The sequence below is a fragment of the Pelodiscus sinensis genome, chromosome 3, assembly GCF_052426305.1.
Source record: "Pelodiscus sinensis isolate ZL-2025 chromosome 3, ASM5242630v1, whole genome shotgun sequence".
Taxonomy (NCBI): Eukaryota; Metazoa; Chordata; order Testudines; family Trionychidae; genus Pelodiscus; species Pelodiscus sinensis.
The window spans coordinates 145,674,742-145,701,260 of record NC_143054.1 but is presented as its reverse complement, the minus strand read 5'-3'; the positions used below and the strand labels follow the sequence as shown (position 1 = coordinate 145,701,260).

The following is a 26,519-nucleotide window of genomic DNA, read 5'->3' as shown; positions in this document are numbered from 1 at the left end:
AATACTGCAAAGACTGTTTCCATACATTTATTTGGATTTTCAAGTCATTGATTCAATTCCACCATGTTCTGGCACCATGTTTGAAAGGTTTCATATGGATGCTTTGCAGTTCAACAAATGTTTGCAAAACTGGCTGGGTTTTTTGTTAGAAGACCTACATTCACATATAAAGAAGGGTACCTGTGGACAAACAAGAATATTAATAACTTCATCTATTCATCATTTCTTATTCTCCTATCTAATATTATATTAGGGAGCCTTACTACATGATTTGGGTGACAAGATACACACCACAAATAACACATAGTGATGTGAGCTGTTTACATATAGCTCAGACACTGAAAATTTTTCATCCAGACTATTCGGTGAATCTTTACAAATACAAATTGGAATTTCTGTTCCCTAAGAAATTCTGACATTATGGGTTTTTTAAAATATTCTGAATTATAATGAAAAGCTACAATTTCAAAACTTTTCATGAAATAAACTTCCCACAAAATTTCAGTTTAGGGCCATCAAATCATTTAATTTCGATAAGGTAAAAAGCAGTTTGTAATAGGTAAAAAGGTTTAATTTTGACTTTGTCTCAGTTCATTTTGATTTGATTTTTATATTATTATATTAAATGTGGCACATAATATTAAAAGTACTATGTTCATATAGTATAAAAGTCAAACCAAAATTAAATGAAACTTTTTGATTTTATCAAAATAAGACAAGAAAATCATTATTCATTTAGAATATTTTCTGTCAAATTTTATCAAAATTGATGCTTTCAGGTTGAGTAAAATTACCTTTTCCAATGGAAATCTGTTTAATTTAAAAATAATGTTGACCAGCTGTACTAACAAATATTTACCAATAACCAGGATGAGTTTTCAGGAAAATTGCAAAGACAAATATGGTCTTGATTTGTTAGAAAATTTATTCTGAACCAATATATCTAGCTGTAGTTGAGTAACTCTACCTATTCCTGTGTTTCTGTCATTAGGTTTGCTGAAGCAAAATCCCTGGGAGAAAAAGTAAATGAATTAAGAAATGAAATAAGTAAGTAGATTTGTTTTAATTTTCTTATCTATGAAATTGTTGTTTTAACATAAATTCATAATACAATGGGGAGATGGTTTTCTGATAAGATATTAGCCAATCCATTACTAATAAAAGTCCCTTTAAGAATAGTTTCTAGCTGATGACCAGAAATATGGTAATTTTAGATACCAACTTTGATTATTAGAAAGTCCATAATGTGAAAGCCAAGCATATTCTTCATTTGGGGCTTTAGATAATAGCTGTCACATATCTGAAGTGGTATACCCTGATAAAAGATGTTTAGCATTTGCAGTGCAGAATCTGATGGGCGGGGAAGGATATGAAATACCAACTGTTTTAGAAAGATGTAAACTATGTGGGTCAGGGATTGCATTTACCTGTGTGTTTGTAAAGAACCTATCACACCAGGGCCCCTATACTGATAGGGCCTTTGTGCATTACTCTTGTACAGTTAATAAATTGGAATGTGAGAATCATATGGAAAGGGTGAGTGTTTAAACAAAAGAAAAAAATTAGAAGTTCTTATGGTTCATGAGAATGGCCTCTGTACCAGGAGGAAAATACTTTTTTAATCTAGCTCTTTTAGAAGAAACAACACTGTTAATATTCCTGGAAGCCAAATGGTTTCTCTAGTTCTCAAGCCAAACAACCAGCCTATCCAATAGAGCAGTGTGTGCTTCATGGAGCCCCAGAGCTCCGCAAGACATCTTCAGGGGTTCCGCAAGGTTGACAAATTGGAAACATCGATAGGTACAACACATACAATCAGTGGACCGCTAGGGCTTCACATAAATTTTTACACATGTAAAGGGCTCCAGAGCCCAAAAAGTTTGAGAACCGCTGCAATAGGGAAATCTTCACTGGTCCTGAGAGAAAGAATCCTTTTCCTCAGACACAGAATGGCAATATAGTCACTCTGGGCATTACCTCCGCTTTAAGCTTCAGAGCTTTGATAGAACCCCTCGCTCCCCTTTGCAGACTAAGACCATTTTACTTGTGAATGCCAGCATCCACACTGAGGTTTAGTGTACTTCAACTTCACACCTTTAGTTCATTCAGCTTAAATTCCTGAGTATTCCCACAGAACACAAGCCTGCAGAGTATCCTGCGAGGTGGTATATACTGGCAAAATGCTGTTTTACATAGATGAAGAGCCACGCTCTTTTAGTGAGTGTTTAAATTGTTTTAATGGTTCCCAGTCGAATCTAAACAAAAGTGTCAGCTTTGACTGCAGTATTGTTTGCTTTTCCTTTCCCCAAAAGATAGGCAGAAGTGTTGACCAAAACCCTAGAACAGAATTGTGATTTTGCAGCATTTACAAACTTCTGTTAAATAATTCCTCCCCAAGCCTTCTATTGACATAATCTAAATTAGTTTTATTTACTGTTTCATTGATAACACGGAAGAATTTCACCATCATTTGGTGCCTGTTAATGTGTATAAAGAATAAAAGTGAATGGATTAGTAGTAGCAAATAACCAGCCCTTCAATCACTGGCTGCCACTATGTGCAGATCAGTAGAACTATGTTGAACTTCAAAATACATACCTGCTATCTTCAGGTAATTCTGATAATAAACATCCATACTGTTACTAACAGGCTTCTTTCAAAAATTGGTCCAGAAATCCCTTTACCCTTTACTTGTTTTCATGGACATCCTTCAGAAGACTTTACTTGTGTGTTTTTTGTTGTTTGTTTTAAATGTCATGGCCCAACATGATTTAAACATACAGATTTGTTGTTGTTTTTTCATAAAATAAATCCTTTTGAAAAAGTTTTCTTTTTTTCTAAAACAAGGTCACTGCCATTTCTAAAAAGTTGTTGTTGTTGTTGTTGTTCGTCCATCGTATTCGAAGAGGACCTTGACATCTAACAGGTTATGGACTGTTCATGGTGTGTCCGCAAATGGCTGATAAGGCCGATACGGGCACGGAATGTTCTACCACAGGTCGGGCAGACATGTGTGGGCACCACTGTTGCAGCTTTTGCAACTCTGGCTTTACGGAGTGCTCGCTTCTCTTGTGCTATGGTTGTCCTTCTGGCTTCAGATGTTTGACAGCCTTGGTAGATCAGCGTGTGCCATGTTGATCGGTCTTGTGCCAGGGTCTCCCAGCAGGTGGTGTCAATATCCAGGGACTTGAGAGAGGCTTTAAGCGTATCTTTGTATCGCTTCTTTTGTCCCCCGTGCGATCGCTTCCCTTGAAACAGCTCACCATAGAAGAGCTGTTTAGGGATGCGATGATCTGGCATCCTTGCAACATGGCCTGCCCAGCGTGTCTGAGCTTTCATCAGCAGGGTGTAAACTGACGGCAGACCTGCTCTAGAAAGGACTTCTGTGTCTGGCACCTTATCCTGCCACCGGATCCTCAGAAGTCTGCGGAGGCAAATCGTGTGGAAGTGGTTCAGTTGCCTAGCGTGCCTCCTGTATACAGTCCAAGTCTCACTGGCGTACATCAGGGTAGTTAACACTACTGCTCGATAGACTTTAAGCTTTGTAGCAAGACTTATTCCACGGCGGTCCCACACTTTGGTCAACAGTCTGCCGAACGCAGAGCTTGCCTTGGCGACTCTGCAGTTGACCTCGATGTCAATTGTCACTGAGCGGGAGAGGGTGCTGCCAAGATATGTAAATTGGTCCACTGCTTGCAGCTTTTGTCCCTTCACTGTGATGGTGGGCACTTGATGCTGAGCTTTTGGAGCTGGCTGGTGCATCACTTCGGTTTTCTTTGTGTTGATGAGAAGGCCGAAGTTGTCGCATGCTGCTGCAAATTTGTCCATGCTGGCTTGCATTTCCTGCTCTGATCCAGCATTCAGGGCGCAGTCATCAGCAAAAAGGAGATCTCGTAACACAGTCTCTTTTATCTTGGTGACAGCCTGGAGTCTTCGCAGGTTAAACAATTTCCCATCGGTCCTGTATCTCAGTCTGATTCCCAAGGAACTGTTCTGAAAGGCGTCTGACAGCATGGCTGAAAACATTATGCTGAACAGGGTCGGTGCCAGCACACACCCTTGCTTGACGCCGTTTGTGACGGGAAAGGCCTCTGAAGCTTCTCCATCATCCAAAACACGAGCCGTCATGCCGTCGTGGAACTGACGTACCATCAAGATGAATCTGTCAGGGCACCCAAACTTCGACATGATGCGCCACAGACCTTCGCGACTGACAGTGTCAAAAGCCTTGGTGAGATCCACGAAGGTGGTGTACAGTTCACGATTCTGCTCTTGACACTTCTCTTGAAGCTGTCGGGCTGCGAAGATCATATCCACCGTACCACGCTCTTTGCGGAAGCCGCACTGTGTCTCGGGTAATAAACCCTGTTCCAGGTGGTTAATCAGACGATTCAGCAACACTCGTGCAAGGATCTTACCTGCGATGGAAAGCAGTGATATTCCTCTATGATTATCGCAAACTTGTCGATTTCCTTTCCTCTTGTAGAGGTGTACGATAGACGCGTCTTTCAGTTCCTGAGGAATAGATCCTTGATTCCAGAAGGACTGGAACAGCTGAGTGAGTTTGTTGACAAGCACTGCACCACCACCCTTATAGACTTCCGCTGGAATCGCATCAGATCCTGGGGCCTTGCCACTGGACAGCTGGCTGATGGCCTGTAAGGTTTCAGTCTCTGATGGTGAGACATCCAGGCTGTGGTTGATATCCGCCTGGGGCATTCTATCAATCGCCTCGTTATTGATGGAAGATGGGCGGTTCAGTACGGATTGGAAGTGCTCAGCCCAACGCTGTAAAATCAGAGCCTTCTCAGTAATGAGAGTTGCACCATCTGAGTCCAGTAGAGGGGAACTCCCTGAGGGCTGAGGTCCATACAAGGATCTAAGGGCTTCGTAGAACCGTTTGGCATCGTTTCTATCAGAAAACTTCTGGATTTCATCTGCTTTGGCACTCAACCAGGAGTCCTGCATCTTACGAAGCTTGTTCTGTACGATCCTGCGAATGTTGTTGAAGGCATTTTTCTTAGCTGTTGACGATGGGTCATTCTGGTGAGCACGGTGAAGGCGATGCTTTTCAGCAAGTATGGCCTTGATCTCTTCATCGTTTTCATCAAACCAGTCCTGCTGTTTCCTGTGTGAGGGTCCAAGAACCTTTAGTGCAGAAGAGTGCACAATATCCCGGAAGCGTTCCCAGTCCTTCTCAGCATTTTCCTCTAATTGCAGCTCTAAAAGTTGGTTGCCAAGATCTTCTGCTAGTAAAGTTGCTGTGTTGGGGTTCCTCAGTCTACTGACATTGATCTTTTTCATCACAGCTTTGTTTCCCTGCGGACGTCTCTTTGGCTTGATGCGAAAGCTTAATTTGGAGATGATAAGTCTGTGGTCAGTCCAACAGTCAGCACTCGGCATGGCCTTGGTCACCCTTACATCCTGTCTGTCTTTCCTCCGCACAATGACATAATCAATGAGATGCCAGTGCTTAGAGCGTGGGTGCATCCAGGACGTCTTTTTGCGAGTGGGCAGGCGGAAGATGGTATTGGTGATGATCAAATCATGAGCCGCACATGTCTTCAGTAATAGTAGGCCATTGCTGTTACATTTACCGATTCCATTTTTTCCAATGACGCCATCCCAGGCAGTGTGATCAGATCCTACTCTCGCGTTGAAATCGCCAAGTAGAATCAGCCTGTCAGTGCGCTTCACGGATGAGAGTAGGGCATCGAGATCTTCATAAAACTTGTCCTTTACTTCATCCGGATTCGTCATTGTGGGCGCGTAAGCGCTGATCAGTGTGGCTTGCTTTCCTCTCGGTAGTGGAAGATGCAGTGTCATGAGTCGGTCATTCACGCCCTTGGGAAGACTGGCAAGTTTGCGGACAAGATGATTCTTAACCGCAAAGCCAACTCCAGATTCACGACGTTCGTCACTGCTGCGTCCACGCCAGAAGAATGTGTAACCACCTCCTGTTTCCATGAGCTGACCTTCATTTGCTAGACGAGTTTCACACAGTGCCGCAATATCGATGTTAAATCTTGTGAGCTCTCTGGCGACCAGGGCTGTTCTTCTTTCTGGGCGGTCTGCTAAAGGGTTGTCCTGAAGCGTGCGTACGTTCCATGTGCCAATAGTGAGTGGTGTCACCTTGCATTTTGTTCGAAATTTTATTGTTCGACCGCATGAGATGGGATCCCCTCCAGCCGCGGTAAGCTGGCCAGGGTTCTGTGAAGCAAACAATGTTTAGGGCACCTTTTCTAGCCCCTTCCTCTTACTACGGAGGTGAGCAGTGCAAACCTAAAGAGGGCTGCTCAGTCACTCAGGTAGACGCCGAATCCAGCTGTTGCTTCCACCAGCAAGAAGACGACCATTAGACCTGAGCCGCCTGTGTGCAGGTCCGCGGCTACAGCTCCCAGTGTATCCACACCTGCTGCTTCGTCGCTCGCCCGTCGCCACAGGACTTAGGAGATGTCGAGATGTCAAGACTTGCGCGTGAATTGGATTAAAGTGAGGGAGAGGTGCGCATAGTCAGCCTCACTCTCTCTTCCCAGATTCCATCTTACTCCAATGGCAGGACTAAAGTCGAGACGGTTGGAGATGGGCTGGGCGCAGTGGTTGACCAGGGCATCTTTCATGTCTTGCCGTGCTCTTAGCGTACCACATCGCTTGCAGAAACCACCTTCATGACCGTTGGTCCTATTCTAGTAGGTCTCATCCGCTCGATCCGCCGGAGTCTGTCTTCACATGCTCGGGATAGACAAGTCCCTATCTCACCGAAGGTCGATGACCCGACGGCTACTCTCAACCTGGTTTAGCCAGCCTGTCGAAGCTGTTGCCCGGGGTGTGGCCGCTGCACATGCTACAGCTACTAGGAGCCACAGGTGAGAGTTGAGTGACAAGTGGGGACCAAAGGTGGACGAGCTGCCCTAAAAGGACACGACATGCCCGTACATCAGAGGTGCTACCCCTCCCTGAACACCCCATACACCCCAAAAAGTAATCACCTAAACAAGCTGTTGCCTAAAGTCTGATTATTGTGAAAATGTTGCTGCTCTCGTGGTTAGATTGGGTAACTGGGATGAAGGAGTTTTATGTTTCTCTTCATGATTCTGCTGTAGTCTTACTGTGGTACTGTGGGGAAGATATCTAACTTTTCACGTCAATTTCTCCATCTGTAGAATTGTAGAATCGTAGACTCCTAGGGCTGGAAGTGACCTCAGGAGGTCATCAAATCCAGCCCCCTGCCCAAGGCAGGACCAATCCCAACTAAATCCCCATCTTTGAGAGTGTCTTGAGATCCTTGAATGAAAGGTGCCATATAAGTTCAAGATATAATTATTATTATTATTTTGGTTGTTAATATAATTGTGATTATTCTAGAATCTGCTTCAGATCCATTATAAAGACACTTTTTCCTAAGATACACCCAACTTTTCCTTAATGTATTCTAGGTTGAAACTTGGCATTCGAGATCTCACTTTAGGTGTGTTTTTTGTTGGTTTTTTTTTAATAGTAGCAATTTGAACTAATTTTAGTTTAAATTGATATGGTATATTTTAAGTGATAGAAGGACTGTTTTGGAGTCATCCACTTACTCCCCCTCCTCACGCCGGGAGAGCAGTTGAGTCCTAAGGACTTTTGAAATTATGCCCCAACATAAAAACATAAAAATATAAGAACTTAAGAATGGCCATACTGGGTCAGACCAAAGGTCCATCTAGCCCAGAATCCTGTCTGCTGACAGTGGCCAATACCACATGCCCCAGAGGGAGGGATCACAACAGGTAATCCTCACGTGATTCCTCTACTGTCACTCATTTCCAGACAAAGAGAGGCTAGGGACACCATTCCTACCCATCCTGGCTAATAGCCACTGATGGACCTAACCTCCATGGCTCTATCTAGCCCTTTTTTTTAACCCTGTTAAAGTCCTGGTCTTCACCACATCCTCTGGCAAGGAGTTCCACAAGTTGAATATGCACCAAGTGAAGAAAAACTTCCTTTTGTTTGTTTTAAACCAGCTGCCTATTAATTTCATTTGGTGACCTCCAGTTATTAAATTGTGGGAATAAGTTAATAACTTTTCGTTATTTACTTTTTCCACACCAGCCATGATTTTATAGACCTCTATCATATCTCCCATTATTCTCCTTTTTTCTAAGCTGAAAAGTCCAAGTCTTTTTAATTTCTCTTCATATGGGACCCGTTCCAAACCCTAATCATTTTTGCAAAAGCGACGAGGAGTCCTGTGGCACCTTATAGACTAACTGAAGTGTAGGAGCATAAGCTTTCGTGGGCAAAGACCCACTTCGTCAGATGCATAAGCTTTTGCCCACGAAAGCTTATGCTCCTACACTTCAGTTAGTCTATAAGGTGCCACAGGACTCCTCGTCGCTTTTGCAGATTCAGACTAACACGGCTACCCCTCTGATACTAATCATTTTTGTTGCCCTTCTCTGAACCTTTTCCAATGCCAATGTATCTTTTTTGAGATGAGGCAACCACATCTGCGCAGTACTCAAGATGTGGGCACACCATGGTTTTATATAAAGGCAAGAAGATATTCTCTGTCTTATTCTCTATCCCTTTTTAATTATTCCTAACATTTTATTTGCTTTTTTGACTGCTGCCGCACACTGAGTAGATGTTTTCAGAGAACTATCCAAGATCTCTCTCCTGTGTAGTTGTAGCTAAATTAGTCCCCATCATATTGAATGTATAGTTGGGATTATCTTTTCCAATGTGCATTACTTTACTTTTATCAACATTAAATTTCATTTGCTATTTTGTTGCCCAATCACTTAGTTTGGTGAGATCTTTTTTGAAGCTCTTCACAGTCTGCTTTGGTCTTAACTCTCTTGAGCTGTTTGATATCATCTGCAAATGTTGCCACCTCACTGTTTACCCCATTCTCTAGCTCATTTATAAATAAGTTGAATATGATTGGTCCCAGGATGGACCCTTAGGGGACCCCACTAGTTACCTTTCTCCACTCTGAAAACTTACCATTTATTCCTACACTTTGTTTTCTGTCATGGGTACCCTTGACAGATTGCCCCCAGCTCTGTCCTCTGCCAGGACAAGGGTCAGTGCAGACCTCCACAGGGCAGCTATAGAATCATAGAATCATAGAGCTGGAAGAGACCTCAGGAACTCATCAAATCCAGCCCCCTGCCCAAGGCAGGACCAATCCCTACTAAATTAACCCAGCCAGGGCTTTGTCAAGCTGAGACTTAAAAACCTCTAGGGATGGAAATTCCACCACCTCCCTAGGTAACCCATCCCAGTGCTTCACCACCCTCCTAGGGAAATAGTTTTTCCTACTATCCAATCTAGATTTCCTCCACTGTAACTTGAGATCATTGCTCCTTGTTCTGCCATCCGTCACTACTGAGAACAGCCTCTCTCCATCCTCTTTAGAACCTCCCTTCAGGAAGTTGAAGGCTGCTGTCAAATCCCCCCTCACTCTTCTCTTCTGCAGACTAAACAAATCCAAATCCTTCAGTCTGTCTGCGTAGGTCATGCACTCCAGCAACCTAATCATTTTGGTTGCCCTCTGCTGGACCTGTCCAATGCGTCCACATATTTTCTATAGTGGGGGGCCCAGAACTGGGCACAATATTCTAGATGTGGCCTCACCAGAGCCAAATAAAGGGGAATAATGACATCTCTGGATCTACTGGCAATGCTCCTCCTAATGCACCCTAATAAGCCATTAGCCTTCTTGGCTACAAGGGCACACTGTTGGCTCATATCCAGCTTCTCATCCACTGTAATCCCCAGGTCCTTTTCTGCAGAACTGCTACTTAGCCATTCAGTCCCCAGCCTGTAACAATGCTTGGGATTCTTCCGTCCCAAGTGCAGGACTCTATACTTGTCCTTGTTGAACCTCATTAGATTTCTTTTGACCCAATCATCTAATCTGTCCAGGTCACTCTGGACCTATCCATGTCCTCCAGCATATCTAACTCTCTCCCTAGTTTAGTGTCATCTGCAAACTTGCTGAGGGTGCAATCCATCCCCTCATCCAGGTGATTAATAAAGATGTTGAACAAAACCGGTCCAAGAACAGATCCTTGGGGCACTCCGCTAAAAACCGACCGCCAACCTGACATCAAGCTGTTGATCACCAACAGTCAAGACAGCTTTCTATCCATCTTACAGTCAATTTATCCAATCCATATTCCCTTAACTTGCTGGCAAGAATATTGTGGGGGACTGTATCAAAAGCTTTGCTAAAGTCAAGGTATATCACATCCACTGACTTTCCCATATCCACAGACCCAGTTACCTCATCATAGAAGCTAATCAGATTGGTCAGGCACAACTTGTCCTTTGTGAATCCATGTTGACTATTCCTGATCACTTTCCCCTCTTCCAAGTGCTTCAAAATGGATTCCTTGAGGATCCCCTCCAAGGTCTATAGTTCCCTGGATTGTCCTTCTTCCCTTTTTTAACAATTGGCACTACATTTACCTATTTCTAATCTTCCGGGATCTCATCTCCATGAGTTTTCAAAGATAATGTCCAAAGGCTCTGCAATGACACTTGCCAACTCTCTTAGTACCCTCGGAAGCATTAAATCCGGACCCATGGATTTGTATATGTTTAGCTTTTCTAAATAGTTCCTAGCTTTTTCTTTCCCCACCAAGATCTGTCCACCTCTTTCCCATACTGCATTGCCTAGTGCATTAGTCTGGGAGCTGGCCTTGTCCATGAAGACAGAGGCAAAGAAAGCATTGAGTACTCCAGCTTTTCCCACATCATCTGTCACTAGGTATCTCCCTTATCCAGCAAGCGCCCACACCCTCTCTGATCATTCTGGGTATGTATTAACTAGCCCCCTAGTTCGAACTAGGGTGGTTAATGTAGGCATTCAAACTTGCAAGTGAAGCCCAGGATTTAAATATCCTGGGCTTCATTTGCATGTTCCCGGGCGAGTGCCATTTTTAAATCCCCTTAGTTCGAACTGACTGCCCGCAGTTACATGTGGCAGTCCGAAGTTAATCTGAACTAAGTCCTTAGTTAGGATTGACTGTTACACCTCATTGCAGGAGGTCCCTTTGGTGGTTCACCTGCAGGAGCACTGGCAGGACCTCCTTCCTCCTCCATAGCCAATCCAGACTGAGCCTCTCTCCAAGCTTTTATACCTGCGCTGCAGTCTGAGCATCCCCGACAGGGCTACAGGGGTAGGGCTTCTTGCGCCAAATGAACTTGGTTATGCTCAGCTTTCCCAGTGAGGGGCTGGTACACCACGTCACAAGGACAAACTCCCCTTTTGTGGTTATAAACACTTTTCATATATTGCATAGGCTTCTAGGCACCAAACCTATAAAAAGATCTGTGTGAATATACACAGCTGAACGCCATACTGACTGTTTTGGGATTGGTTCTGTTCAATATCTTCATCAACAATTTAGATGAAGGCTTATTAAGTTTGCAGATGATACCAAGCTGGGAGGAGTTGAAAGTGCGTTGGAGGAGAGGGTCAAAATTCAAAATGATCTGGACAAACTAGAGAAATGGTCTGAGGTGAATAGGATGAAGCTTAATAAAGACAAATGCAAAATACTCCACTTAGGAAGGAACAATCCATTTCACTCATAGGGTGCGTCTAGACTGGCAAGATTTTGCACAAAAGCAGCTGCTTTTGTGCAAAAACTTGCCAGCTGTCTACACTGGCCACTTAATTTTGTGCAGGAACACTGACGTTCTACTGTCCGAAATCAGTGCTTCTTGCGCAAATGCTTTGATGCTCCCGTTCAGGAAAAAGCCCTCTTGTGGAAATGATTTTGCACAGGAGGGCCAGTGTAGATAGGCAGCTAAGATGTTTTGTGGAAAAGCAGGCTAAATGGAAAAAAGCCCTAATGGCTGCTTGGAGACTCCGTAGCTGCGGTCAGCTCCCAGACTTTCTGGTAACCCGAGCCTCCTTAAAGCAGGAGCAGGCTGCTAAGGTCATGAGGCAGGAGCCCTTCTCGGACCTCTGGCCAGAGTTCTGCCACGTGGCCCCTGCCATCCTCAACAGCCACCCCAGACCACAATGGCAGCTCCAGAGGGGGATCAGGCACCCACACCCCCAGCACAGGAGGCCCCCAGGGCCAGAAAAAGATGGTCGTCGGGGGAGCTGCCATCCTGGTCGTCGGGGGAGCTGGAAGCCCTCATGGACCTGTGGCAGGAGGAGGAAGCCCTCCACGACACCCGCTCCTGGTGCCAGAACACAGACATTTTTGCCCGCATGGCCCAGGCGCTCGCTCAGCAAGGCCATCCAGCCTGGACCCTGGAGCAAGTCTGGGCTAAAGTTAAGGAACTACTCCTGGGCTACGTCCGGGCCAGCGAGGGCCAGGTGGCAGGAGCCCACACCTGCCCCCACTACCGACGGCTCCATGCCATCTTGGGCCAGCTAGCACCGCAAGCACTGGACGTCCCCGTGGACAGCAGCATGCGTTCCCCCCCCCCCCCCCCCCCCCCCCCCCCCCCCCCCCCCCCCCCCCCCCCCCCCCCCCCCCCCCCCCCCCCCCCCCCCCCCCCCCCCCCCCGTCACCAGGACCACTGAGGCGGGGTAAGGAGACACCAGCAGCGGGTCGGAGGACGAGGCCAGCACTGTCACCCTGCAGGCCCCCTCCGGCAGCCCTGACATCTCCCGTGCATCCTCGGAGGCCGGGGAAGGATCCACTGGTGAGTGTTGCACTTTGCACTCACAAGGATGGGGGGGGGGAGAGCCAGGCACCCGGAGTGGGGAGGGGAAGAGCACGTCACTCAGGCCACGTGAGCTGCATGTTGTGTAGCATTAGGCAGTAAGCAGCACGTGCAACCACACACCTGGGACCGTGCTGCTTACACACATCCGTCAGGAGCAGGGGGGAAGAGTGGATGCGGGCTGGAACCAGCCAGGGCCCCAGGGACACAGGTCAGAGCCTGCACCTCCGCAAGGGTGAATCAAGCAGAACGGCACACTGTCCCATGCCTGGCCATGAGGCACAGCCAGCTGCTCCTGGGAAAACCACAGCATCACATCCCTGTGAGCGTAGCCCCCACTGAGACCCTCACCTGCTCCCGGTGTCTTGGCTGGCCCCCCGAGGGAAGTCTCTACTGTGGCCACACATGTCCCTGGGCTACGTGTGTGAGGGCTAATGGGAGGGGGAGGGCGAGAAGCGCTTGGGCCAGCCCTAGGGCCACCTCAGTTTTGCTGCAAGGCTGGTATACTCCCCAGTCACCCCTGGTTCCGTCCAGGAGACATCCCACATGATGGGGATCTGAGAGCCCAGACCATGTCTGCCAGATGTGCTCCCAGGCACTGTGTGGGGATTCATCTCGCTCCCTGTCAAACACCATTGATTAGCCCAAAGCCTCACAGCCTCTACTGGCAGAGAGTTCCACAGGTTAACACAACACAAGCACCCTCCCACCCTCCATGGGGCCAGGACACAGACCGGTGGTTCCAATACATGGAGGAGGACCCTACTCCAGGGCCGGTCCTGTATGCAAACATACAACACGGGGGGGAAGGAGGTCACTGAGTGGGCCTAAGCCACACTACTATGGTGTCACCTGGGCTCAGGGGTGGAGGGCATGAGGTGTGGGGACAGTGGCTGGGCTGCCTGAGTGACCCATCCTTTCTTCTCTTCCCTGCAGCGGGACCAAGCACAAGCCGAGGACCCTCTAGTCCTGCAGCAGCGGCAGCAACAGCACCCCAGCATCCCAACCACCGAGGCAGCGGCTCTGCCACTGGGACCAGCTCCTTCGGCGCCATGTGCAGGCCGTCGAGCGCATCGAGGCAGCCATCACTCGGCGCATGGAGGCGGACCTGCAGTGGTGCCAGGAGGCCTGGGGCTCCTTCCAGGCCCAATGCGTCCGCATGGCGGATTCTATCGCAACCCTCACCGCCCACATTGGCCATGCCATCCATTATGGCATGGCCTTGCCCCATGCACCCGCCATCCCTCCCCTAGCACTGCCCCGTCCCCTCCTGCAATGGCCCTCCTGCTCCTGCCCCTGTTCCTGTCTCTCCTGCCCCTGTCCCTCCTGCTCCTGCCCCTCCTGCCCATCTCCCCGTGCAGCCTGCCCCGATGCAGCCTGCCCCCCATGTGCAGGTCCGCCCCTGCAGGAGCGGTTGCAGGGGCCACCCCTCCCAGGAGTAGCTCCTCCCCCTCCCAGTTTAAGGTCTCCTCCCCCTCCCATCCTAGATCTCCCCTCTCCCCATTGTAAATAAAACAAAGACAAGTTTTTGTGTTCAAGAAAAACTGTGTTTGGTGTTTATTGGAAGGTAAGGGAAGAGAAGGAAAGCAGAGGGGAGGAAAGGGGAGGAAAGGGGAGGGGGAAGTGTAGGGGATGGGCGGGAGTTGTAAAGGGAGACCGAGGCAACCCTACTATGGGGCCTGGGAGAACATCTCCATCAGGGCCTCCCGGATACGCACCCCATCCTGGTGCGCCTGGCGGATGGCAGCTGTGCGGGGCTGTTCGTAGGCCTGGCTCTCGGCTGCCATCCATGTAGGGAGGAAGGCCTCCCCACTCCGCTCCACAACATTGTGGTGCACGCAGCATGCAGCCACTACCTCCGTGACATTCCACTCACCCATCTCGAGACGAGTGAGCAAACACCGGAAGCGGGCTTTCAAGCGGCCGAAGGTGCACTCCACTTGATTGCGGGCCCGGTTGAGGTGGTCACTGAACCGGGCCCGGTTCTGGTCTGGCCACCCCATGTAGGGCTGCATTAGCCAGGGCAGCAAGGGGTAGGCCGCGTCCCCGATGACACAGATGGGCATAGGCACATCCCCGACAGTAAACTCCTACCGGGGGAAGTAGGTGCCTGCCTCCAGCCTGCGAAACAGGCTGGAGTTGCGTAGTATGCAGGGGTCGTGTGCCCTGCCGGACCAGCCTGCATAAACGTCCAGGAAGTGGCCATGGTGGTCCACTAGGGCCTGGAGTACGATCGAGCAGTACCCCTTAAAATGGGCTGCTGATAAAATGGGCTGCTCGATGCTCTGGGGCCCGGACGGGGATGTGGGTTGCATCCAGGGCTCCCCCGCAGTCCACGTCGCGCAGCCGGATGACTCTCGGGAGCAGGACATTGTTGATGGTATGGACGACCTGCAGAAGGGTGCAGAGAAACACAGGGAAACACATCACATAAGGCAGGGTGAGTGTGCGCTCCCTTGGGGCCCCCCGCCCGTGATGCCCTCTGTGCTCACGCACACACACACACCAGGGCCCCCTCGCCCCATGGCCCCCCACCCCCACCAGCAGGCCTGTGCAAGGCAGGGATGGCCCAAACCCCTGGGTGACCCAGCCTGGAGTCTTGGCTGCCCCGGGCATGGAGTGCAGCACCCTCCCTCCACCCCACTCCCCCTGGCACTTACCTCCATCATGATGACACCGACGGTGGATCTGCCCACCCCGAACTGGTGTGCCACCGATCGGTAGCTGTCCGGGGCGGCCAGCTTCCAAAGTGCAGTGGCGACCCTCTTGTCGACGGGGATGGGTGCCTGCAGCTGGGTGGTGGTTCTCTGGAGCGCAGGGGCGAGCCAGGCACACAGCTCCAGGAATGTCCGCTTTTGCATGCGGAAGTTCCGGAGCCATTGCTGGTCGTCCCATTGCCCCAGGACCAGCCGGTCCCACCAGTCCGTACTGATGTCCAGTTTCCACAGTGGCCTCTCCACGCTGGGGTGGGGATGCCACAGGGACGCCATGGCCTCCCTAGTGAAGGAGTCCAAAGCGATCTGCACCTCCAGGTCCTGGAATAGGAGGGCAGAAGCCTGGAGCACCAGCTGCAGGCACTCCAAAATGGCTGGAAGAGGCCAGAGCAGGAACATGGCCACTCCTGGCTCCATGGCAGAAAAAACAAGGGAGATGAAAAAAAAACAGGCAAAGGCACTAAGTGTCAAAAGGCAGTGGTGACCAAAAAGGCAGAGGGCAACCACCAAAACTGCTACGGCTGTCAGTCCCTGCAAGAGGTCCTATAGCACGCAGCAGAAGAGAAACGGCTGTCCAGGGAGATCCCTTTAAGCACGTGTCTCAAAGGAGCTCCAGCCCCCGCCCCCAGAAAGGGCTGGTGCCCTTTTGCCCTCTTCAAAATGGTTCTGGGCTTCTGATTTTGTGCAAAAGCATCCTGCCAATGTAGACGCGCTTTTGCGCAAAAGCGCATCGCTATAATGATAACTCCGGGACCAATCTAGATGCGCTTTTGCGGAAATACTTTTAACGGAAAAACTTTTCCGTTAAAAGTATTTCCGCAAAATCATGCCAGTCTAGACGCAGCCATACAGAATGGGAACTGATTGTCTAGGAAGGAGTATTGCTGAAAGGGATCTAGGAGTCATAGTGGACCAAAAGCTAAATATGAGTCAGCAGGGTAACACTGTTGCAAAAAAAGCAAACATGATTCTGGGATGCATTAACAGGAGTATTGTGAGCAAGACACGAGAAGTCATTCTTCTGCTCTACTCTTCGCTGATTAGGCCTCAGTTGGAGTATTGTGTCCAGTTCTGGGCACCCCATTTCAAGAAAGATGTGGAGAAATTGGAGAAAGTCGAGAGAAGAGCAACAAAAATGATTAAAGGTCTAGAGAAAATGACCTATGAAGGAAGACTGAAAGAATTGGGCTTGATTAGTTTGGAAAAGAGAAGACTGAGAGGGAACATGAAAGCAGTTTTCAAGTATCTAAAAGGGTGTCATAAGGAGCAGGGATAAAAATCGTTCTCTGAGGATAGGGCAAGAAGCAATGGGTTTAAATTTAAGCAAGGGAAGTTTAGGTTGGACATCAGGAAAATCTTCCTACCTGTCAGAGTGGTTAAACACTGGAATAAATTGCCTAGGGAGGTTGTGGAATCTTCATCTCTGGAGATATTTAAGAGCAGATTGGACAGACACCTGTCAGGGATGGTCTAGCCAGTGCTTGGTCCTGCCGTGAGGGCAGGGGATTGGACTTGATGGTCTCTTGAGGTCCTTTCCAGTCCTAGTGTTCTATGACTCTATGTTTCTATATTGAACTATTCTTTCAGCCTTTGCACATCACCTCCCTTAATAAACTTTTCTATTAGTACCTCTCAAACAATTATTAAATCCCTTTGTCAAGAAAGTTACTTTCTGGTTTCTGTAGCTAAACTAGAGCAATTAGGCCAGTTTACAAAGCTAAGCAGTTTGAAATAATTTTTCAGTTAAGCCTGGCTCATGCATAGTTTGCATATTCAGACAGAACAGCATTAATGATGCCACGTAAGGTTATTAATTTGCCAAAATTATACTAAAAAAACCCGATAGGAGGAATAATAGTCAACTGGGCCTACAACTAGGTCTTTAATTCACTTTTATTGTTGTTTTAGTTTCCTTAAAACATTCCTGGCTCAGTTGATGTTCAAAATTAAGAACAGAACTCATCAATATCAGTTTCTTCTGTTTCCAAGTTACACTTAATAATATAAAACTATGCACCACAGAGGTCATTTGGGGACCCTCTTGGTAAGCCACTTGGTGCAATATAGAACCCATTTCACATGGTCTGATTATATATAGCAATATTGACAATAGTTGGCTATAACCTATTTTTGTATCCTGTGTATCATAACTACCCTCTCATTCTGACTTTCTTTTGGAAGTATTACAGTATTTTGCAATAGGAGGTATGCAAAATACTGCAACCACTTCCCAAATCCATCAGCATTTTGAAAAACACATAAAGCATTTGGAACTGAGCAAAGAAATTCACAATGTGACTGTTGCTGGTAGGCTTTTGTGGTTGCTGTTGTTGATTTTACAAAAAGATAAAGGAAAGACATCCTAGGAGTCAGGAGGAGTTTAAGTGCAAAATGACTATAATATCAGTAATAAGATACTGCAGCTAGCATTCCTCTATTTCCGTGGTCCCCAACACGGTGCCCGCGGGCGCCATGGCACCCGCGGGGGCATTTCCATGTGCCCGCCAGGTGCTCGGGGCTGGCCTGGCACCGGGCGCATGGCGGGGGGAGCGCCGGCCCCGGGCGCGCGGCGCTGGGCGTGGGGAGCGCTGGCCCTGGGCGTGCGGCGCTGGGCGGGGGGAGCGCCGGCCCCGGGCGCGTGGCGCTGGCGGGGGGAGCGCCGGCCCCGGGCGCGCGGTGCTGGGCGGGGGGAGCGCCGGCCCCGGGCGCGCGGCGCTGGCGGGGTACACCGGCCCCAGGCGCGCGGCGCATGGCGGGGGGAGCACCGGCCCCGGGCATGCAGCTATGGGGGGGGCCGCCCCCGGGGTGCAAGTGTCCCCACCCCCTGGCGCCCGGCGGGTGAACGGCCACGCCCCCTGGCGCCCGACAACCTGGAAAGGTTGGGGACCACTGGTCTATTTTAATTCTTTTCTGCAGCTACACCACAGAGAATTAAATCCTCTCCTTATTTATGTTGATTAGTATCTGAGGGTATGTCTACACTACCCTCCTAGTTCGAACTAGGAGGGTAATGTAGGCATACCGCACTTGCAAATGAAGCCCGGGATTTGAATTTCCCGGGCTTCATTTGCATAAGCGGGGAGCCGCCATTTTTAAATCCCCGCTTGTTCAGAGCTACACGGGGCTCGAACTAGGTAGTTCGGACTAGGTTCCTATTCTGAACTACCGGTACACCTCGTTCCACGAACTACCTAGTTCGAGCCCCGTGTAGCTCTGTGAGTAGTTCCACAGATTGCAGGGTAATACTCGTCATGAGGAAAGGAAGCAGAATCTGGAGTAATCATAATCATAATTGTAATCATAATCAATGGTAGGATAAGGTCATATAATCCAAATCTGAGTGCAAGAATCTCTATAAACTTTTAAAATGTTGATCTCCTACGGTGTTGAACGTTAGGTTTTTTAACTCATGAAGCACTTTGGGATCTGGTCACCTGAGAGATTTAGGGGTGCCAACCCTCTATGATTGTTCAGGAGTCTCCAGGAATTAAAGATTAATCTTTAATAAAATATTGTCATGTGATGAAACCAACAAAAATTGGATTACATCCAACAAAAATTGGCAATGGCCTCTGTGCCTCTGCTAACACAGATGAGATTAAGACAGGTATTTGAGCCTGGAGCCACCTTAGTATAAATAAGAAGTAGCTACTGGCCGGGTGCTCCCTGTGAGGGGGCCTCAACTTTGGAACCGGCTCTCCACTAAGTCTGCCACAGCCCAGCTTTATTAACCTTCTGCACATGCTGCGAGAAGGGGGAGGGCTGAGGTGGATGTAGTTATGTGTAGTTCCTTGTTTATTCTGATTTTTAACTTATGGAAGAGATACTCAGAGCACAGGATGGGCACATATAGCATAGTGTGGGGAGGGAGGGTATGTCTACACTACAAAGTTAGCTCGAACTAATGGACGTTAGTTCGAACTAACTTTAATAGGCGCTACACTAGCGCTCCGTTAGTTCGAACTTAATTCGAACTAACAGAGCGCTTAGTTCGAACTCGGTAATCCTCATTCCACAAGGATTAAGCCTAGTTCGAATTTACTAGTTCGAATTAAGGGGTGTGTAGCCCCTTAATTCGAACTAGTGGGAGGCTAGCCCTCCCCAGGTTTCCCTGGTGGCCACTCTAGCCAACACCAGGGAAACTCGTCTGCCCCCCTCCCGGCCCCGGAGCCCTTAAAGGGGCACGGGCTGGCTACGGTGCCCAAGCCAGGTGCAAGCCTGCCAGCACCCACCCAGCAGACCCTGCACCTGGCACGGATCGAGCCACCCACCCGATGCCTCCCAGCCCTTCCCCTCTTCCCGGGACCAGGCTGGCGGCTCCCGGGAGCTTGCCCGGGACCGCAAGAGGCGGGCACCCGCCTGGGCTAGTGCGGACATCGTGGACCTCATCCACGATCTCCGCACTAGGCAAAGGAAAGTGGCCGTCTAAGGCAGGAGAGCTGCCAGCCTGGCCACCCAGGAGCAGGTGTGCATGAAAATCAAGGGGGTCCACTGAGACCCCCGACACTGAGCCCTGAGCTTAGAATGTCTGTACTGGGTCAGACCAAAGGTCCATCTAGCCCAGTAGCCTGTCTGCCGACAGCGGCCAACCCTAGGGACCCTGGAGGGGATGGACCGAAGACAGTGACCAAGCCATTTGTCTCGTGCCATCCCTCTCCAGTCTTCCACAAACCTTGGGCAGGGACACCACTCCTACCCCCTGGCTAATAGCACTCCATGGACCCAACCTCCATGACTTGATCTCACTTTCCTTTAAACTCTGTTCTAGTTCTAGCCTTCACAGCCTCCTGCAGCAAGGAGTTCCACAGGTTGACTCTTTGCTTTGTGAAGAAGAACTTTCTGTTACTAGTTTGAAGCCTGCTACCCATTCCTTTCCTTTGGTGTCCTCTAGTCCTTCTATAATGGGAACTAATGAAGAACTTTTCTGTATGCGCCCTCTCCACCCAACTCCTGCTTTTAGAGACCTCTATCCTGTCCCCCCTCCATCTCCTCTTTTCTAAGCTGAAAAGTCCCAGTCTCTTTAGCCTCTCTTCATATGGGACCTGTTCCCAACCCCTGATCATTTTAGTTGCCCTCCCCTCTCCCACCCTCTCACTTCCCCTCTCCCACCTCCTTTTCCCAGTCTCCCCCAGTTTTGTTCAATAAAGACAGATTCCATTTTTGAACACAATTGTCCTTTATTTTGTACATCAAGAAAAGGGGCTAGGGAAGGGTAAGTGGAAGGAGGTGAGGGAGGAATGGGGTACGAGCCCCCGATGGGGAGGACTGGGCTGGCTCTGTGGGCTTCTGGGGGTGGAAGCTCTCTTGCAGCCCCCCAGTTGCCCCCTCTCCCCAGATGGCAGCCTGCGGCAAGTGCAGCCGAGCTGATGGCCGAGTGCTGTGATGTGCCCAGTGTGGGTATTCCGGGCACTCCAAGCCAGGACTGCTTTGCAAGCAGGGCACCCCTGAGAACTGTCTGTCCGGGGTGGTGGTTGGGAGGCGTACAGATAGATCGGAATGGCTACATAGTTCGAACTATCTAGCCCGTGCCGCGTGTAGCCGCGCGGCACGGGGTTCGAACAAGCCGGCTTTTAAAAATGGCGGAGCCGGCTTTATGCTAATGAAGCCCGGGAAATTCAAATCCCGGGCTTCATTAGCAAGTTTGGTATGTCTACACTACCCCCCTAGTTCGAACTAGGGGGGTAGTGTAGACATACCCTGAGTGACTCTGTTCTTTGTCAGGTCCGTCAGGGGTGCGGCTATGGTGGCAAAGTGCGGTATAAATCGCCGGTAGTACCCGGCAAGGCCCAGGAACTGCCGCACTTGCTTCTTCGTCACTGGCGTCTGGTGGTCCCACACTGCCCTCACTTTGTCCACCTGGGGTTTCAGTTGCCCATTCCCCACAGCATAACCTAAGTAGGCCACTTCGTCTTGGCCGAAGGTACATTTACTGGGGTTCGCTGTCAGCCGGGCGTTCGCTAGCGTCTGTAGAATCACCTGTACGTGCTGTAGGTGGTCCCCCCAGGATGTGCTATAGATTACCACATCGTCGATATACGCCGCAGCGTAGTCCCGGTGTTCCTCTAGGAGGTGATCCATCAACCGCTGGAAGGTGGCTGCGGCCCCGTTTAACCCAAATGGCATGGTGAGGAAATGGTAGAGTCCGAAGGGCGTCGCAAACGCAGTCTTCTCTTGGGATGTAGGTGTGAGGGGAATTTGCCAGTAACCCCTCGTCAAATCTAACGTTGTTAGGTTCCGAGCTCTCCCCAACCTCTCTAGCAGCTCCTCCGTCCGGGGCATCAGGTAGGTGTCGAATTTAGAGAGTGCGTTGACTTTTCTGAAGTCTATACAGAACCGGAGGATCCCATCCCTCTTGGGTACTAGGACTATGGGGCTGCGCCATGCGCTCCTGGACTTCTGGATCATCCCCATCCGCAGCATCTTTTGCAGCTCTTCTTGCACCGTCCTCCACAGCTTCCTAAGGAGGGGTGTGACAGGGCGCCTGCCCTGCACTGGCCCTTTAAGACCAGGACTCAGGCCCTGAGCCGGGGCGAGAAACAAAGAGGCCAGCTGAAGCTGTTTGGGCTAGGGAGAGCCCAGCTGGCAACTATCTAGGGCAGCACAATTAGCTTGTAGAAGCCAGCTGAAACCATTAGGGCGAGTGTGAGCCCAGCTGGCAGGTGTATATAGAGAAGCACAGTTTGCTTAGAGGGAGGGCCAGTGGAGGGCTGACTGCCGAGGAAGCAGGAGCTCCTTGGAGGGAGACAAGTTGGGGATAGCCAGCAAAGGCTGGAAGTAGGCCAGCCAAGATTTCCCTTGGCTATGGGCTGGAGACAAAGCCTCTGGTTTGCGGGCCTATCATGAGGCCGACTAGGTAAGCCGAGCCATTGCAACAGATGCCAATGATGAGCAACCCATACAGACTGTAACTTGCCCTGAGAGGGGCTATATGAGGACATTCAGGGGGCACTGAGGCACAGCGGGGGGCTTGCACCCCTGACAAGGGGTCAAAGGGGTTCCCGCACCTTCCGCCCGGATGTTGTTTGTATATGGTGGTAGGTAACCGTGGTACGCCCGGGCTGCGTCGACAAGACCGCCTCAAACTCCTGAAGGAGCGCCCGCATTTCCTCCTTCTGCATTCCTGTCAACGCGGGCCCGGCCGGCTCCTCTTTTGGGTGGCCCAGGTCCCCGCCTCAGGGTCCCAACTTTGGGTCCGTTCGTCGTGTGGTCGCCAACAGGCTTTCGCGTGCATTCCATTTTTTCAACAAGTTGACATGGTAAATCTATGTGGATTTGCGTTTGCCCGCCAGCCGGACCTCATAGTCCACGGGGCCCACCTGTCGCAGGACCTCATAGGGGCCCTGCCATCTCGCCAAAAGCTTGGAGTCCGTGGTCGGCAGGAGCAGTAGCACTCTATCCCCCGGGGTGAAGGTCCGGCTCCTGGCCCCCTGGTTGTACCATCGGGTCTGCCTCGCTTGCGCTTCCCGGAGGTTGACGCGGGCGAGCTCTCCTGCCACTTTCAGTTTTTTTCGCAGTTCGAGGATGTAGTGGACTGTCCCCTTTGTGCGAGAGTCCTGCTCCTCCCACTCCTCTTTCAGGAGGTCCAGGATACCCCTCGGTTGTCGTCCATATAAAAGCTCAAAGGGTGAGAAGCCAGTGGACGCTTGCGGCACCTCACGCACCGCGAACAGCAGGGCAGGCAAGAAGAGGTCCCACTCTTGAGGGTCTACTCCCATGAACCTCTTCAGCATTGCTTTTAGTGTCCTATTGAAACGCTCCACGAGCCCATCCGTCTGGGGGTGATAGACGGAGGTCCGAAGCCTTTTTATCTGGAGCAGTTTCCCCAGTTCAGCCATAACCTGCCCCGATACGTTTGGGCCCTGGTCCGTCAGGATTTCACGAGGTATACCCACGTGAGCAAAAATCTTCACCAACTCGGCGGCCAGCCCCGAGGCCTTAGTGTTCCGCAGGGGTACCGCCTCTGGGTAGCGGGTGGCGTAGTCTATGAGGACCAGTATATACCGGTTACCTCTTTTTAGATCGTTCGAGGGGTCCTACCAGGTTGAAAGCCACCCGCTCAAAAGGGGTGTCCACCACCGGGAGGGGTACGAGTGGGGCTCGGGGGATCTTCTTATCCCCGGCATGCTGGCACTCTGGGCAGGGGGCACAAAAGTCTTTGATTTCCCTGTGCACCCCTGGCCAATAGAATCGCTGGAGTACTCTTTGCGAAGTCTTTTCGATCCCTAAGTGGCCGGCCCACGGACTAGCGTGGGCTAGTTCTAATACCCGCCACCTGAATCACGCCGGGACTAGTAACTGCCGGGTCTCCCCCGGCTCTCCCGGCTGGGTGGCCACCTGATAAAGTCGGTCCGCTCTTACCTCGAACCGGGGGTTCCCTTGTGGCTAAGGTCCGTCCGGTGGGCTCGTCTGAGCCTGTTCCCAGGCGTGGGCGAGTGTGTTGTCCTCTCGCTGCTCCCGCAGGAAGTCCTCTCCTCCGCCCATCTCCTCTGCCCGGTTGCTTCGCGTCGCGGTCTCGCCCGCCTGACCTTCTGCAGGGCCGCTTTGACTCCGAGGATGCCGGGGTGCGACGGCTGCCTTGCCCCTAGGGGCCTGGCCCCATCGCTGCACGGCCCGCCGGAACCCCGGCCAATCCCGTCCCAGGATTACCGGGTAGGCTAGTCTCGGGGCCACCGCTACCCTGCACCGGGCCTGGCATGCCCCATCCCGGATATGCACCCAACGAGTAGGGTACTGGCGGGTTTCGCCATGGATGCATTGTACCACCATGGGTGGGCCCCCGTCGCCACATCTCGGGATCCCCTCTTCCTGCACTAAAGTTTGATTACAGCACAAGTCCACCAGGGCCCAGGTTGCCCGTCCGTCGAGGCGTACCTGGATAGTAATTCGGGTAGGTCTAGGTTGCTGTGGGTCCCTCTTGGCAGTTGCGGCCCGCCCAAATGAACAGTCCATAAAGGGACGGAAATGCCCCTCTTGGCTGCACTCGAAGCATGCACCCCGTTTGGCGCTCTCCGCTGGTCGGGGTGGGGGTTCCACGGCTTCCTTTTGGGGCGCCGGCTCTGGATTCCGGTATCTCTCTCCCAGCGGGCCCACGGGATGGGTGGGGCTACCCCTACCCCCCGGCCTCTGGCAGGGCGCGCCCACCCTGGCAGCGTGGATCCCTGACCTGAGGGCCTGGCACCCTGGGGGCTGCTTTCCTCCTCAGCTGCCAGGTAGTTTTCCATGATAGATACGGCCTCTCCCAGTGTTGTGGGTTGGTGACGCCTCACCCACGTCCGTCCCTCGGGTGGTAGTATCTGCAGAAATTGGTCCAAGATAATCATGTCTACCACTTGTGCGACCGTGCACCGCTCAGGGTCCAACCATCGGGTGGCCGCCTCTTTTAGCCGCTGCACCACCGCCCTCGGGCGCTCCCTGGGTCGGTACTTTTCAGCCTGGAATTTTTGCCTGTGGGTCTCAGGCGTCACCCCCGCTTGATCTAGTATAGCCTCTTTTACCTTGTGGTAATGTAGGGCGTCTCATGCGGGCAACCCCCTATACGCCCCCTGTGCGGGGCCCGTAAGATAGGGTGCCAACAACGTTGCCCATTGTTCCTCTGGCCAACGAGTTGCCGTGGCCACCCTTTCAAAGGTCACTAGGAAGGCCTCCGGGTCGTCGTCGGCCGTCATTTTTACCAACTGTAACGGCAGCGCCAGGGCCGCCCCTATGGCCCCCCCTTGTGCAGTAGACCCCCCGGCCCCTGCCTCCGGCTGCTGTCGTTGCTGTTCTAAGACCTCCCGCACCAGCTCCTGCTGGTCGCTAAGTTGCTGCAGCAACTGGGGCTGCTGCTGCTGCTGCTGTTGCTGATTCTCCACCAGCCATTTCAGCAGCGCCCCCACCTCCATCTTATCCTACTCCTGCGCTCCCCACGCACCGCTCTCCCACACCGCCTAAAAAAATTTTTTTTTCCCACTCTCTCTCTCTGCCTCTCTTGGGATCCCCTACTGGAATGCCCACATTCTCCACCAGTGTGGCGGGAGGAGCTCCCCAGCTCACCCTCGCCTTTTGCCCGCCCCAGTCTCAGTCCCTTTGAGTCCGCCGGGAGGGGCCCCCCCCCGTCCTTTGGTCTCTGGGTCCCCTGTGCTCCGGGTTCCCTGCGCTCCGCTTGCGCTCCCCGGCCATCGGGCTCGGAGCGCCCTCACCCGCGCTCAGCCTTCCCCGGCCCTTGGGCGTCCAGTCCGGCCGGCCTCGCGCCTGCCCGCTAGGTCCGCTCCGCCATCTTGGGCCCGCCGATCTCGGGGTCAGTCTGCGGTCCTCCCTGGTTCGGGTCACTGCTCCCCTGGAGCTGCCTGTGGGGAGAGGGAGAACTCCACCAGCCCTCGCTCCCACTTCCTCCCCCCTTCCCGGCCCCCCAGCGCTCTTTTGAACTGGCGCACCCGGCGTGCCACTTCTGGCCGTGCCGCTGCAGTGGCTTCCGCGGTCTTAGGGCCCGCCCTGGAGGGCGCGTCCTCTGCCCCGGTCCCCCGCTGGGCTGCGGGTTCACCTTGCGTCCGGGTGGCCGGTGTCCCCCGAGCTCTCCGCCCGCCTCCGGCCCCGCGGGCCCTCCGTGTCGGGGCTGAGAGTGCGGGGACGGTCTTCCCCGTCACAGGGGGGAGGGAAGCAAAAAAAACCAACCAACCAAACAAAAAACCTGCCAACTCTGGTTGCTGACCACTCAGTCTAGGAAGGCAGACACACACACACACAGACTGCCTGTTACTTTCCAAGACACAAGAATCAAATCATCACCTTAAAAAGTGATGTTTATTAACAAAACAAGAGATAGACTTGATAAAGCATACCTGATTGGCAGGTGTTAAAGAGCAACTAAGTAAAACAAATTAAAAATGAAAATCTATGAGAACAACTCTTAGATAGTGAATGGAGGAGGGAAGGCATGGATTCACACACAGAAGTTCAACCAAACAACCAAGATAAAGAAAAAACACCCTGATTGGGACTAGATACACTTTTCCATCTACTCATGATCAGTGCTGATCCGTATTTCCAGGTCCCAGTTCACTCCCATGTCAAATATTTCTGATCCTTGCATCTGCTCCCTCCAGCCCTTAGCTTAGAAGACACACAAAGGAAGAGCAGACCAGGTAG

The 26,519-nt window shown here is 51.1% G+C and overlaps 1 protein-coding gene across 2 annotated transcripts in view; it reads left to right on the top strand.

Annotated features, from left to right (window-relative positions):
* Positions 1 to 26,519, top strand: part of KIF6 (kinesin family member 6) — a 380,441-nt gene that overhangs the window by 274,716 nt on the left and 79,206 nt on the right. For both annotated transcript variants that reach the window (XM_075925091.2, XM_075925090.2), the window contains exon 15: positions 992 to 1,047. In XM_075925091.2, coding sequence (XP_075781206.2) covers positions 992 to 1,047 — 56 coding nt within the window. The remainder of the gene's footprint in view (positions 1 to 991; positions 1,048 to 26,519) is intronic.